The 13,980-nt window shown below is 34.6% G+C and overlaps 1 protein-coding gene across 9 annotated transcripts in view; it reads right to left on the bottom strand.

Annotated features, from left to right (window-relative positions):
* DOCK7 (dedicator of cytokinesis 7) overlaps window positions 1–13,980 on the bottom strand; it is a 189,822-nt gene that overhangs the window by 128,668 nt on the left and 47,174 nt on the right. For 8 of the 9 annotated variants that reach the window (XR_003510343.1, XM_027537056.1, XM_027537055.1 and 5 more), the window contains exons 11-14: window positions 12,493–12,658; window positions 6,889–7,031; window positions 2,931–3,024; window positions 1,366–1,528 (exon numbers count right to left, since the gene is read on the bottom strand). Coding sequence is in view for 8 of the 9 variants with exons in the window: in XM_027537056.1 (XP_027392857.1) it covers window positions 1,366–1,528; window positions 2,931–3,024; window positions 6,889–7,031; window positions 12,493–12,658 (566 nt within the window). In the remaining variant the exon portion in view is untranslated. Of the gene's footprint in view, window positions 1–1,365; window positions 1,529–2,930; window positions 3,025–6,888; window positions 7,032–12,492; window positions 12,672–13,980 lie in introns of all 9 variants that reach the window. The other variant, XM_027537054.1, reaches the window with a different exon arrangement.

Genomic DNA, 13,980 nt, shown 5'->3' with positions numbered 1-13,980 from the left:
CTACAATGTTGAGAACTGACTGAAGCATGGGTAGAAGTAAGAAGATCAAATTTAAAAATGTACACAAAATTCTAGATCAGCAGCCATCCAGTATTCTAGTATCTAGTTCTATTGATTATCAACCATTTGAAATGCAGTGCATCTGAACTGAAACATGCTTTTAGTGTAAAATACACACCAGATTTTGAAGATAAAGGAGTGAAAAAAAGCAAAAGAATTTTTGACATTTACTATATGGTATAATGATACTATCTTAGATATACTGGATTAAATAACCTATGATTACAATTAATTTCACTTGTTTATTGTTTTAATGTAGAAACTATAAAACTGAAAATTACAAATGTGGCTCCCATTATATTTCTGTTTGACAGTGCTGATCTGGATGGTGACAAGTAGAATTTCAAACGTGGAGGAGGTAAGGAGCATTAGATTTGGGATTCATTTTGAAGCAGAGCCTACAAAACTTCTTGGAGGAGTAAATGTGAGGAATACAAAAAAAGAGAAATCATTTTGATTCCAAACACTTTGTCTCAGCAATTGGGTAAATGGTGATGAAATATACTAAAGTGAGGAAGCTGAGGCAGAAACTTGTGTCGGAGGTGCCCTGCTGGATATCCCAACAGACATGTCAAGTCCTGGTCCCAGCATTCACAAACAAAGGGAGCCTCATTCATACAGAGAACATATAAATGGTACCCCTGGAGTTATGCAGCGTTCAGTCTAGAATCCTATCCAACAATCTTATGTCGAGTATTCTGAGTAATACAGAAAGTGAAAGTGAAAGTGAAGTTATTCAGTTGTGTCTGACTCTTTGCAACCCCATGGACTGTAGCCTACTAGGCTCCTCAGTCCATGGAATTTTCCAGGCAAGAGTACTGGAGTGGATTTCCTTCTCCAGGGGATCTTATAATATAGAATCACACCAAATACTGTTGATTATTATTAGAACATAGTACAGGTACATACATTTAATTCATGTGTAATGTTAGATTCTGCTAATAAGAACGTCTGAGGAAATACAGTAACTACAAGTTCAAATGTTTTAACCTAGCAACCCACAATTCACATGTTAGCTCCAACACAGTTAGGTATGAACTCTCTATCCCTCAGTTTACTCACTTCTAAAATGAAGGTAATACCTACCTCAAGTTATAAGGATTAAATAAGATATAGTATGTAAGGTAATTAACATACCTATTACACAGTAAGAGCTAAATGCATTACAGCTATTAGCAAAATCATGAAGTAAGAAATGAAATAAGTAGCAAAGCTGCAAAGGATTTTCCAAGACTTTCATTCTATATTAATATTAGAATATACAGTACCTTACTTCAGGAATTCTCCAAAATTAAAATGCGTTACCTGTAAGTAGTGTTTGGAACATAGACATCCCTTGCAGGAAACTCCAAAATTTCTCTAGTAGGTCTAACTCTACTGTCAGGGTAAGGCTTCACTTGAAGCAGCTCTGGGGTCAGGCAGTAAAGGGGATTTTCAGGTGCAGGAGAAATGTCTATCTTCAGCTGAGCTGCATACAAAAAATACATTATAAAAACAATGTAAACATGTCATACAAAGTGAAGTAATTCGGAAGAAGAAAAACAAGTATCCTGTATTAATGCATGTGTATGGAATCTAGAAAGATGATAATGGATGAGCCTGTTTGCAGGGCAGGAACAGACATGCAGTCATAGAGAACAGACATGTGACGTGGAAGAGGCGGTAGGGAAGGAGAGGGTGAAACGAACTGAGAGAACTGAACTGACATATACTCCCTTGTGTAAATACACAGTGGGAACCTGCTACTAACACCGAGAACTCAGCCCGGTGCTCTGTGATGGTGGCGGTCAGGGGGAAGGAGGCTCAAAAGGGCGGGGACAGACACACACACAGCTGATTCACACTGTTGTACAGGAGAAGCTAACACAACACTGTAAAGCAATTATACTCCAATAAAAAATTTTAAATAAAATAAAAAATATAATAAATAACAACCTCACACGAGTATTTTTGGAAGGACTTAAATCCTATTTCTTCAAGAAGCCTGGAAAGAAATCAAAACTGCTATCACCTCAGAACTCTGAATTATTTCATCATATCAAATCTCAAACTACTAATGCAGACATAAAAAGATAAAATAATAAATGCTTACTGAATGAATGAATGGAAAGGAAGAGGCAAAGGAGAAGAAAAAGAACACAGGAATCTTACAGGGAAACAAGCCAACATTTCAAAGATTAAATGATTTAGCTTAAACTTTTGCGCTCATGCTCACTCATGTCCAACTCTTAAGAGACCCTAGGGACTATAGCCCTCCAGCTCTGTCCATGGGATTCTCCAAGCAAGAATACTGGAGTGGGTTGCCATGCCCACCTCCAGGGGGTCTTCCCAACGCAGGGATCAAACCCGCATCTCCTGTGTCTCCTGCATTACCACTGGGCCACAGGAGAAGTGCCAGTTTAAACGAAACTTGGTTGCTGTTCACTCGCTCAGTCATGTCTGACTCTTTGCGACCCCATGGACCACAGAACGCCAGGCTTCCCTGTCCTTCACCATCTCCCAGAGTTTGCTCAAACTTGGTAGACTTCAAAATAGTTTTACTCTGGAATAGTTTGCTCTGATCACAATAGAAACCTATTTGTGAGTATCTATCATTACATGTTATTTTTTTTCCCTCTAGAAAATAATTTTAAGCCACATATTATTCATTATTCTCCTTTCAGTACTCAAACTATCAAAGGTACTGAATCCTGTATCCAAACTGTTAGACTACATGAGAGCAGAACAGTAAAATGAAGAAGACTGACAGGGATTAAGCACAGAAAGACATACGGGTCAGATATGAGAAAAATTAACACATTATTACAAAAAATACAATTTTTAATGATGATAATAGCTGTCATCATGTCTACACAAAAATGTTTAAATACCTGTAATAGGTCTTAGTCGCCGTAAAACAGAAGATGGCCTTCTCATATCAGCAAGGAACTTGTACAGATCTTCATCACTTAAGCGATCTCCTTCCTAATATTAAAAATAGAAGAAAAAGTATTTGATCAAAAAAATATAGTACACTGAAAATAAATTTCTATTGCCTGTTAATTAATCCTGCCCCTCTTCCTTCAACTTAGTCTGAATGAAAAGTTAAATTAACACAATTATGATTAAAAATAAATATGCTAAATTATTTTCTTCTTTCTATGCTTTTAAATTATATTAAGCTATAATATTGCTATCTATGTTTTAGCTTTATAGATTTATTTACAGCTCATTATCTATGTTTATAAGGTACTACAGGGCATTCTAAAATATAGAAAAATCAATGCAAGTTAGAAGCAGATGAAGAAATGAATGTAGACAGAAAAGACATACATATGTATACATATACACATATATATCTAAATGACAGTTTTTAAATTTGTTCCACTTGCATTTTCATTTGTCTTTGCAACTTTATATTGCCAAAATATAAAAGCAAAATACAGAGCATTGGCTAAATTTGAAAATGAAAAGAAAAAAAGAACAACAAAAAACTACCCTTAAAAAAACCATAACTATCCTGATAATATGACTAAAAAGAAAACTCCAAAAGGACCTCAATCAATGGGAAGACACACACAAAAAACAAGACCAGGTCTAATTAACAAAGAATTTCCAATTTATTGTAATTTTTTTCTTACAGTTAAAATAGGCAGTGATTGACTTTTTTCTTTTATTTAACAGTCTTTAGATTTTATTAATCCAAACCTTCTGCATTTGACATCTTATTTTTTTTAATCCATAGTTCATATAGTATCTTTTTATCTTATTTGGTAATAAATATATTTAAGGCTCCTTTATTACTGTGAGTTCACCTTGAGCCAGATCCCAGTAGTTCACTATTGTATTCTAAGCAGGATACAGAACAGATCTTCTTTTATCCCATTATTTTAAATAGTGATTTTTACTTTTCAAGCGGTTAGAGATTTTTGTTAATACTTGTATAAATGGTTTTTAGCTTTACTGAGTTATAGTTAGAGAATTTGACTTCATGAAGATTTTTTCAGTGACCGAATATATGACTGAACTATTGTAAATGTTCTATCAGTCACTGAAACAGTATATTCTCTCCTTTTGAGTATAGAAATTAATACAGAGCTTTAAATTTAAATGGCCCTTATTTAGAATACATTCAGATTATCTCAAGACTCAGTTATTTCTGTCTACTTAACTTGTTAAACCAATTATATTAATGGCTTCCATTCTTTTTACTCCCTGTTTCCATGCCTTTTGCTGCATGGGACATAATTCCCTTCTCTAGGGTCGGCCATGTGACTTGTTCTAACCAGTAAACAAACATTTTATAGAGACTTGAAAAATGCTTGCAAAAGTAAGCTTGCTTCCTCTCTGGAACTTGTCACTGCCATAAGAACACAACCCAGCTGGCCTGCTAGATGTTAAGAGTGCGCAACATATAAAAAGTCTGAATCATTTCAGTTTTCGCAGCAGAAGTCAGTCTAGATCAACTGACTCTTATCAATCTCCAAACACATGAATAAGCCTAGCTGACACTCATTCCTCCATACTGCATGTTCACTGCTATGTGCTCCTGAAGCAACATATAACTTCTATACCTGTCAACAATAGAACAAATATCCTTATAATGTATGGATTTAATTTTTATTTTTAAATCTTTATGCATTTCTAATCATGTTGGCCTGACACATTTCAAATCTGTACATAAACACTCCTGATAACTATATCAAATCATGGACAGTAATCATTCATCAATTAAAAAAACAAAATGAGAAAAAAAGTTGCCTTCTGTATCTTATTTAGGAGAAACTTATACCTTGAATTCTACTTTATTAAACTTGTAATGTCTGCTTTTTTACTTAATTTGCACTTGCCTGATACACAATATTCAAGCTATTTATAAAAATGCTTATAAAAGTCATACATGTTAAGTTAAAAATTATAGAACTGCATAAAAGTTAAGTGTAAGTGCTTTCCATTTCTCCATATATCCAGAAACCATTATTTTATAAGTTTTTATAATTACTTTGTTCCAGTTTCCAGTTACTAGTCCTCAATAGGGTTGTGTAGATGATGAATGCTCAAAAAATATGTATTGGATAAGTAGGTAGGTGGGTGGATTGATGCTCAGTACATGGTGAATGCTCAAAAAGCATCTGTTGAAATAAGTGGGTGGGTGATTGGATGACTTGCTGATTTGAGATTATAACAGTAGTTCAATAATAAAGTAGGCTGAATTAAACCAAAAAGGAACTGAGGAAATAGTGGCAGAAGTGGAACACCAATTGAAGAAGGAAAAAGAGAAATGTACATCTACTGCCCTCTTTCCACAGCCAAGTTTGGCCTATTACCTCATCCAAGTAACACTATGGCATTTTCTAGATTCTTTCTTGCACTATTACCACAATAAGAAGACCCTTACCACTTCAGACACTTCTCACCGGCTTTGTTTTCCATTTGAGTGTCTCAGAACAGCTGCCTGTGAAGGCTACTGATACATAACTGTGAGAAGGTCTTCAAGTAGGTGCTGCTGCTGCTAAGTCGCTTCAGTCGTGTCTGACTCTGTGCGACCCCATAGAAGGCAGCCCACCAGGGTCCCCCCTCCCTGGGATTCTCCAGGCAAGAACACTGGAGTGGGTTGCCATTTCCTTCTCCACTGCATGAAAGTGAAAAGTGAAAGTGAAGTCGCTCAGTCGTGCCTGACTCTTAGCGACCCCATGGACTGCAGCCTTCCAGGCTCCTCCGTCCATGGGATTTTAAAGGCAAGAGTACTGGAGTGGGGTGCCACTGCCTTCTCTGTCAAGTAGGTGACTACCTGTCAAATCACAGGTTGTGCTGCCCTAAACACCTTGCCCTCTCAAGTTACAAGGTGTCACTAAGCTAGGATTTTCTCTTCCTATTTACAGTAACACCTCAGAAGGAGAAATTTTGAGACAATACTTAGCCTTTTCCTTTAATCTGCTCCAAAATATATGCATGGTACCCTTCGACAGTTCATCATCACACAAATACAAATTTTTCTCCCATTCTTATTATAGTTCTGGTTGTTTGGTTACTTTAGACAGACTTCCAAAATTTTCTGATCTTAATTCAGAGTATAAAATTCATTTTACATCAAAATCCAGTAGCACATACATCACGTAAGGACATACAGACAGGTATGCACACACGCAAAACTTAGAGGGAAAAAAAGCCTACTGAAGCAATACTTAACTTCATGAAGTGCAATGCACTATTAATTTTTTATTCAACTTATTTTTTATTTTTTTAAGTTGAGTGTTATTTACTAAATTTATATTACCATTAATGGATCATGACCAGCATTTGAAAACTACTGATCTGATTCACAAGTTGAAGTACAGAAAATATACTTGCAAAGAACAAAACATCTTTGATCAAGAACTGTTTAGACTTATAAACTCACCTATAAAAAAAATTTTAGCACAAAAATAAACTACTAGAGCCTGAAACTTCTATTCCATATACTATGGATGTGGTATTTCAGGTTAAAAAAAACTTGGGTGGTGAGGACAGACATAACCCCACTAAGTTTAACTGACCAAGAAAATTCATAAACCATCAACGCTTAAGAAAAGTTAAAATATTAAAATTAAGAAATAGGATACAGATACAGATGACTGATTATGAAGCATTACTAGTCAATATCAACATTTAAATAAATATGATAAAACAACACATATAATATTAATTGTTTTTTCTTATAATTTTTATTCTTAATGCTTTTTTAACTTCTTGAAAGCACAATCAATTATTATATGTACATGTACTACATGGACAATTATGATTTTTCTGGAGTCAAGAAAAATTTATGTACAAGTAGCCCACTAGAATTCCTCCATGACAGAACAATACCTGCTTAAAAAAATTTGTTACTGTGAGAGTAGCAGGTCGAAAGCTGGTCAAGTTACAAGCATCATCTCCACTTGTTGTCCTTTCAAGTGATCTTCTCCCAACAATACTAGAATTCCTCCTCTCGGACCAAGACCCCTTTCGTTCTACCAAGGGAAAAAAGCAAGATATTCATTTCCATGATATTTAAAATGTATCAGCTTTACAAACACAGGAAAATATCCACTAAAGGTAAAAACTGTCCCTGCAGCATACTGATTACAGTAAAAGAATTTAACTTCTGGAGAGATCTGTAAGGAAACATTTCACCTAAATCTTTGGGTTCTCTCTTAAAACTTCTCCAGTGTAAAATAAATCACTACCACGTAAAGATTATGCAAATAACCAAAGATGAGCTATGAAAAGCACACAGAGAGGCACTATATATTTACTAGAAAATGTTCACATAATGCAAATTTTAGTCACCTTACAATGGTCCCACAGTCTCAGCACTTGAGTTTGAAACAGAATTTAAGCTAATTTGTATTCAAAGTCTTAGTAAGATAAACTTACTATTCAAAACCAATAGAGCAACTATGCTGAAGATCAACAAGGAAATAGAAAACAAACAAAGCTATACACAAACTAGATCTAAAAGTCATCTACAGTCTATACTACACTAAGCAAAAGCATAATATAGATTCTTCTCAAGCACACACAGGAAATTCTCCAAGACAAGACTATACACTAAGCCACAGAACAAAACACAATAAATTCCAAGTGACTTAAATCATCTAAGATATGTTTTCCAAGAGTAACAGAAATTAACCTATAAATCAATCACAAAAGAAAATTTTGGAAATTCATAAGCATGTGGAAATTAAACAGTGCACTTCTGAATAACTGATTAATCAAAGACAAAATAACAAGGGAAATTAAAAAAAAACACTTAAGATATAGGAAAATGAAAACATAAAATCCCCAAACATTTAATATATCACTAAGGAAGCTCTCATATGGAAATTTATAGTTGCAAATGTTTATATTAAAAAAGAAAGGTCTCTAATCAGTAACTTAATTTACATCTTGCTACTGCTAAGTCACTTCAGTCGTGTCCGACTCTGTGCAACCCCACAGATGGCAGCCCACCAGGCTCCCCCATCCCTGGGATTCTCCAGGCAAGAACGCTGGAGTGGGTTGCCATTTCCTTCTCCAATGCATGAAAGTGAAAAGTGAAAGTGAATTCGCTCAGTCGTGTCTGACTCTTAGCGACCCCATGGACTGTAGCCTACCAGGCTCTTCGCCCATGGGATTTTCCAGGCAAGAGTACTGGAGTGGGGTGCCATTGCTTTCTCCAATTTACATCTTAGGAAACCAGAAAAAGAAGAGAAAGCTAAATCCAAAGCAAACATTAGAAAGGGTATCAAAAAAGACAACAGTTGAATGGGAATAAATGAAATATAAACTAGGAAAACAACAGGTAAAAAAAAATCATTGAAACCAAACATGGACTCTTCAAAAAGACAACATTTTTAAAACTTTAACTGAAGTGATGGAGAACAAATACATAAAAAGGACTCAAATTACTTAAATCAGGAATGAAAGAGGGAACAGCACTACAAATCTTAGAAAAAGGATTATATTGAAAAACTACAAATACCTGTAGGTCAGCAGATTAGACAACAATAAGATAATTTGAATGAAATGAGTATTTTTCTAGAAAGATATACATTACTGAAACTGACTCAAGAAGGGAGAGAAAATATGAATAGATCTAAAATAATAGATCTAATTAGTAAAGAAAATACTTACCACAAAGAAATGACCAAGCCAAAATGGCTTCACTACTGAAAACTTTCAAACTTTCAATGAAAAACTAATACCAGCTGTTTACAAACTCTTCCAAAAACAGAAATAAGAATTCACAATTCATTTCTATGTCACCAGTATTATCCTGATACCAAAATCACAGATTACAAGGAAGAAAAACTATACACCAATATCCCTCAGGAACATATTAATAGAAGCAAAATCACTATACAAAATACTAGGAAACAGGTTCTAAATAAACATCTATAAAAATTATTAACATATCATGACCAAGTGGGACTTCTCCCAGAAATTTAAGATTAGTTTAACATCCAAAACCAATCAATTGATGCAATACACCATACAAAAAGACTACAGGACAAAACCCAGACAAGTCATCTCAATAAAAGCAGAGAAATCATTTTATTAATATAAAATCCAATATTCTTCCCTGATAAAAACACTCAAAAAGTTAGGACTAGAAAGAAGCTTCCTCAAAATACTGTATCACATCTATAGAAAATCTACAGCAAACATCATACTTGATAGTGAAAGACTGAATGCATTCCCTCTAAGTCAGGAATAAGGTGAGGACTTATACACTAGGTTCTTATTGAGATAGCTAGAAAAGAAAAATAAATAAAGACATTGAAATGGAAAAGGAAACAGTAAACCACTTTTTTAAAACGTATACACTAGGTTCTTGTCAAGATAATTTAGAAAAGAAAAATAAAGACATTGAAATGGAAAAGGAAAAAGTAAACCAATTTTTATTTGCAGATGACATGATCTTGTATGTAGAATCCAGAGAAGAAAAAAAAATAGTTAAAAGATTCAAAAAGGTTTCAAAGTACAAGATCAATATTAAAAAGCCAGTTGTATTTCAACCTCTAGAAATGAACATTATAAAAATGAAATTAAGAAAACAATTCCATTTAAAATGGCATCAAATAACAAAAAAACACATGAACATACATTTAACAACAGAAGGGCAAGACTTGTACACTGAAAACTACAAAACACCATTAAAAAAACTTAATAAGATCTAAATAAATGGAAAAACATTTCATGGATTGGAAGACTTATTATTGCTAGAAGGGAAACTCTCCCCAAATTGATCTACCAAATCAGTGTAATTTCTATCAAAATTCCAGCTGCTTTTATGCAGAAATTAATAGCAGATTCTAAACTTCTTATGAAAATACAAGAGCTCAAAATAGTCAAAAGAACTGGAGGACCCACATTCCCAATTTCAAAACTTACTGCAAAGCTAAAATTATAAAGACAGTATAAAAATTGCATAAGCTTAGACATATCTATCAATGAAATAGAAATGACAGTCCAGAAATAAACCCACATATCTACTGTCAATTGATTTTCAACAATTATGCCAAGACCATTTAATAGTGCAAGAATGATTTCTTCAACAAATGGTGTACGAACAACTAGATATCTACTTGGAAAAGATGAAGCTAACCCTTATAAGTAATTCTTATCATGTACAAAAATTAACTCAAAATGAACTATACCCAAATGTAAGGGTTGTAATTATAAAACTCTTAGACAAAAACACACAAGTAGCTGCTTTTCAGTCTTGAATTAGGTAATGCTATCTTAGGTATAATAGCAAAAGTACAAGCAACAAAAGAAAAAAAATCAAAGAAATTGAACATCAAAATATAAAACTTCAGTGCTTCAAGCAATGCCATCAAGTAAGTAAAAGGACAATCACAGGATGGAAGAAAATAATCTTCAAATCCTTTATTAGATAAGGGATTTGTATCCAGAATATGTAGGACAAGAAGCAACAGTTAGAACTGGACATGGAACAACGCACTAGTAAAAAAACTGGGAAAGAAGTACGTCAAAGCTGTATATGGTCACCCTGCTTATTTAAATTATATGCAGAGCACATCATGCAAAACGCTGAGCTGGATGAATCACAAGTTGGAATCAAGATTTCCAGGAGAAGTATCAACAGTCCCTGATATGCAGATGATACCACTCTAATGGCAGAAATTGAAGAGGAACTAAAGAGCCTCTTGATGAGGGTCAAAGAGGAGAGTGAAAAAGCTGGCTTAAAACTCAACATTCAAAAAATGAAGATTATGGCATCCAGACCCATCACGTTATGGCAAATAGATGGGGGAAAAGTGGAAACAGTGACAGATTTTATCTTCTTGGGTTCTAAAATCACTGCACATGATGACTACAGCCATGAAATTAAAATACATTTATCCCTTGGAAGAAAAGCTATGATAAACCTAGACAGTATATTAAAAAGCAGAGACATCAATTTGCTGACAAAGGTTTATACAGTCAAAGTTTTGGTTTTCCAGCTGTCATGTATGGATGTGAGAGTAGGACCATAAAGAAGGCTGAGCACTGAAGAATTGATAATTTTTAACTGTGGCACTGAAGAAGACTCTTGAAAGTCTCTTGGACAACAAGACCAAACCATCAATCCTAAAAGAAATAAACCCTGAATATTCACTGGAAGGACTGATGCTGAAGCTGAAGCTCCAATACTTTCGCTACCTGATGCGAAGAGATAAACTCATTGGAAAAGACTGATGCTGGGAAAGATTGAGGGCAGGAGGAGAAAGGGGCGACAGAGGATGAGATGGCTGGATGGCATCACTGACTCAATGGACATGAGTTTGGGCAATCTCACAGGAGATGGTGAAGGACAGGGAAGCCTGGCGTGCTGCAGTCCACAGGGTAACAAAGAGTTGTACACGACTTAATGATTGAACAACAACAAATCTAGAATATATAAATGATTATTATATAGTCATTTATAAATTATAACTATTAATTATAACTTAATGACAAGAATACAAAAAAAGCTAGTTAAAAAATGAGCATCAATAGTAAGAAAAAAGTCATTAAAAAATGGGAAAAGGATATAATTATATATTTCTCCAGAGAAGATGTACAAACAATAAATGCAAACAAAATGAAACTCAACATCATTAGCTATCAGGGAAAGGCAATTCCAAACCACAATGAGATACCACTTCACCTGGATGGCTATATTCAAAGGACGGATAATAAAAGTACTGGCAAAGATGTAGAGAAACTGGAACCTTCATACACTGCTAGTGTAATTTTTAAATGGTGTGGTCACATTGGAAAACAGTCTGGCAGTTCTTCAAAAGGTTAAACAAAGAATTGTATTACCATAAATTTCATTTCTAGCTATATGTCCAAGAGAAATGAAAGCATATGTCCACACAAAAGCGTGTACATGAATTTTCCTTGCAGCATTATTTATAATAAACAAAAAGTTGAAACAATCCAAATGTCCATAAACTGATGAATGGATAATAAAATGTAGTATATCCATTCAAGGGACTATTATTCAGCAATAAAAAGAAATAAAATTTTGACACATTTACAACATGGATGAACCTTTCCAACATTATGCTAAATGCAAGAAGGTAGTCAAAAGATTACATATTGTATAATTGTATCAATATGAAACGTCTGGCACAGGCAAATCCATACAGACTGAACAGATTACAGGTCGGTTAGCACTGAGTGTGGGGACTTGAGGAGGATGAACAGTGACCACCAGTGAGTATGAAAGTGTTTCAAAATTAGATTGTGGTGACAGTTGCAGAACCTTATGAATATAACAGAAAACACTGAATTAGAAACCTTAGATGGGTAAATTATATGTGAATTACATCTCAATAAACATGTTAAGGAGAAAAAGAAAACCCTTTCAATGCCTCATTACATTGCAAAGTTGACCAAAAAAACAAGCCTATGTAAGCAAAAACTATAGAACTATTTTACATAAAACACTCTTACCTCCAGTGCTTATTTCTACCTCTGTAGAATCTCTTTCCAAACTTCCAGCACTGCTAACAATATTCATTAAATGGATTGCAGTCCAAGCAAAAGGCATGCGATACTTCCCAAGTCTTTGACAAAACTGATCAGCTTGACTTTTCAGCTTCTCCAATTTTTCCTTATTCTGTAAAACAAAACTTTATACATTATATGATTATGCTCAAAAGAAATGAATTAAAGGCTATATCATAACGGAAAATATAAAGGTTAACAATCTTCAATTCTCAGCAAAATGGAAAAACAATCCATACCTTTCAGCAATCAATTAACAGTGTGTGCGTACATGCTAATTTGCTTCAGTCATGTCTATTAGTGACCCTATGGACTGTAGCCTGCCAGGCTCCTCTTCCATGGGATTCTCCAGGCAAGAATACTGGAGTGGGTTGCCATACCCTCCTCCAGGGGATCCTCCCCACCCAGGGATTGAACTTGCGTTTCCTGCCAATTCCTACATTGCAGACCAATTCTTTACTGCTGAGCCACTGGGGAAGCCCCAGTTAACATTATATTAACTACTAAAGAACCTTAACCAGCTCTACAAATGCATCTAAAAGTCTGTAAAATTTGTTTGTGATGATCTTATTTTGGGATAAAAGAAAGGAGAGCAAGTGTCAAGCATGTTAATGTACTGCATGTACTATTTTATGAAAGAAATATAGCCATGTTTCAGTCATCAACTGTCAATCACAAAATATTCTAGGTTATGACTTATTAAATTTTTTTATTCTATAAAAAAAAGATGGAAGCATTTGGGCCACTTTGAAATAATCACTAACTTATGACAACTATGATGTAGAAGTAGGTAGTGCACAAACAGACCAACAATAATATGTCCAGAATTGTGATAAAAGAAGCAATCAAAAAAAGTACAAGGGGACTAAACCCTTGAAAAAGACTAATAATGCAAACAGTACATGCTTATCTGGAAGACAACCTGAAGCTGGCTCAACTTTTAGGCCATCCCTGAAACAAACACCAATGTGGCCTGCAATAGTCAATCCATAGTTCAAGGGTGAAAATCTACACCAAAATCTCTCATGTGCTCTTTCCATATAGGACGTCAGTGAGGTCATACTCTAATGGCAGTGTCCTACCATGGGACTCAGGACTGAGAAAAGATGAAGGGATACCGAAATGATAACAATGTTTTTTGCTATATCTATTATACCTCCAAAATAGGTCCTTGCTTTAGGAGTACTTACAGAAAATTAAGGACCCATATTGAAATTATGTAAATACGTGAGGGAAGAGTGAAACAAGCCACAATGACACACCTATGAGTTTCATATAACAGAGAAAATTTAATTTGTAAAATGACAACCTGGGGAAAGACAGAATACTTTAACCCTACTTTCAACCAGATATCTAGGATCTAGGAATCAGAGAACATCGTGTGCTCAGATGTACCCGTAATAGCAAAAAAGGCTCAATTCTTGTTATAAATCT

This window comes from Bos indicus x Bos taurus, chromosome 3, assembly GCF_003369695.1.
Source record: "Bos indicus x Bos taurus breed Angus x Brahman F1 hybrid chromosome 3, Bos_hybrid_MaternalHap_v2.0, whole genome shotgun sequence".
Taxonomy (NCBI): Eukaryota; Metazoa; Chordata; class Mammalia; order Artiodactyla; family Bovidae; genus Bos; species Bos indicus x Bos taurus.
This window is presented reverse-complemented; position numbering and strand designations above follow the sequence as displayed.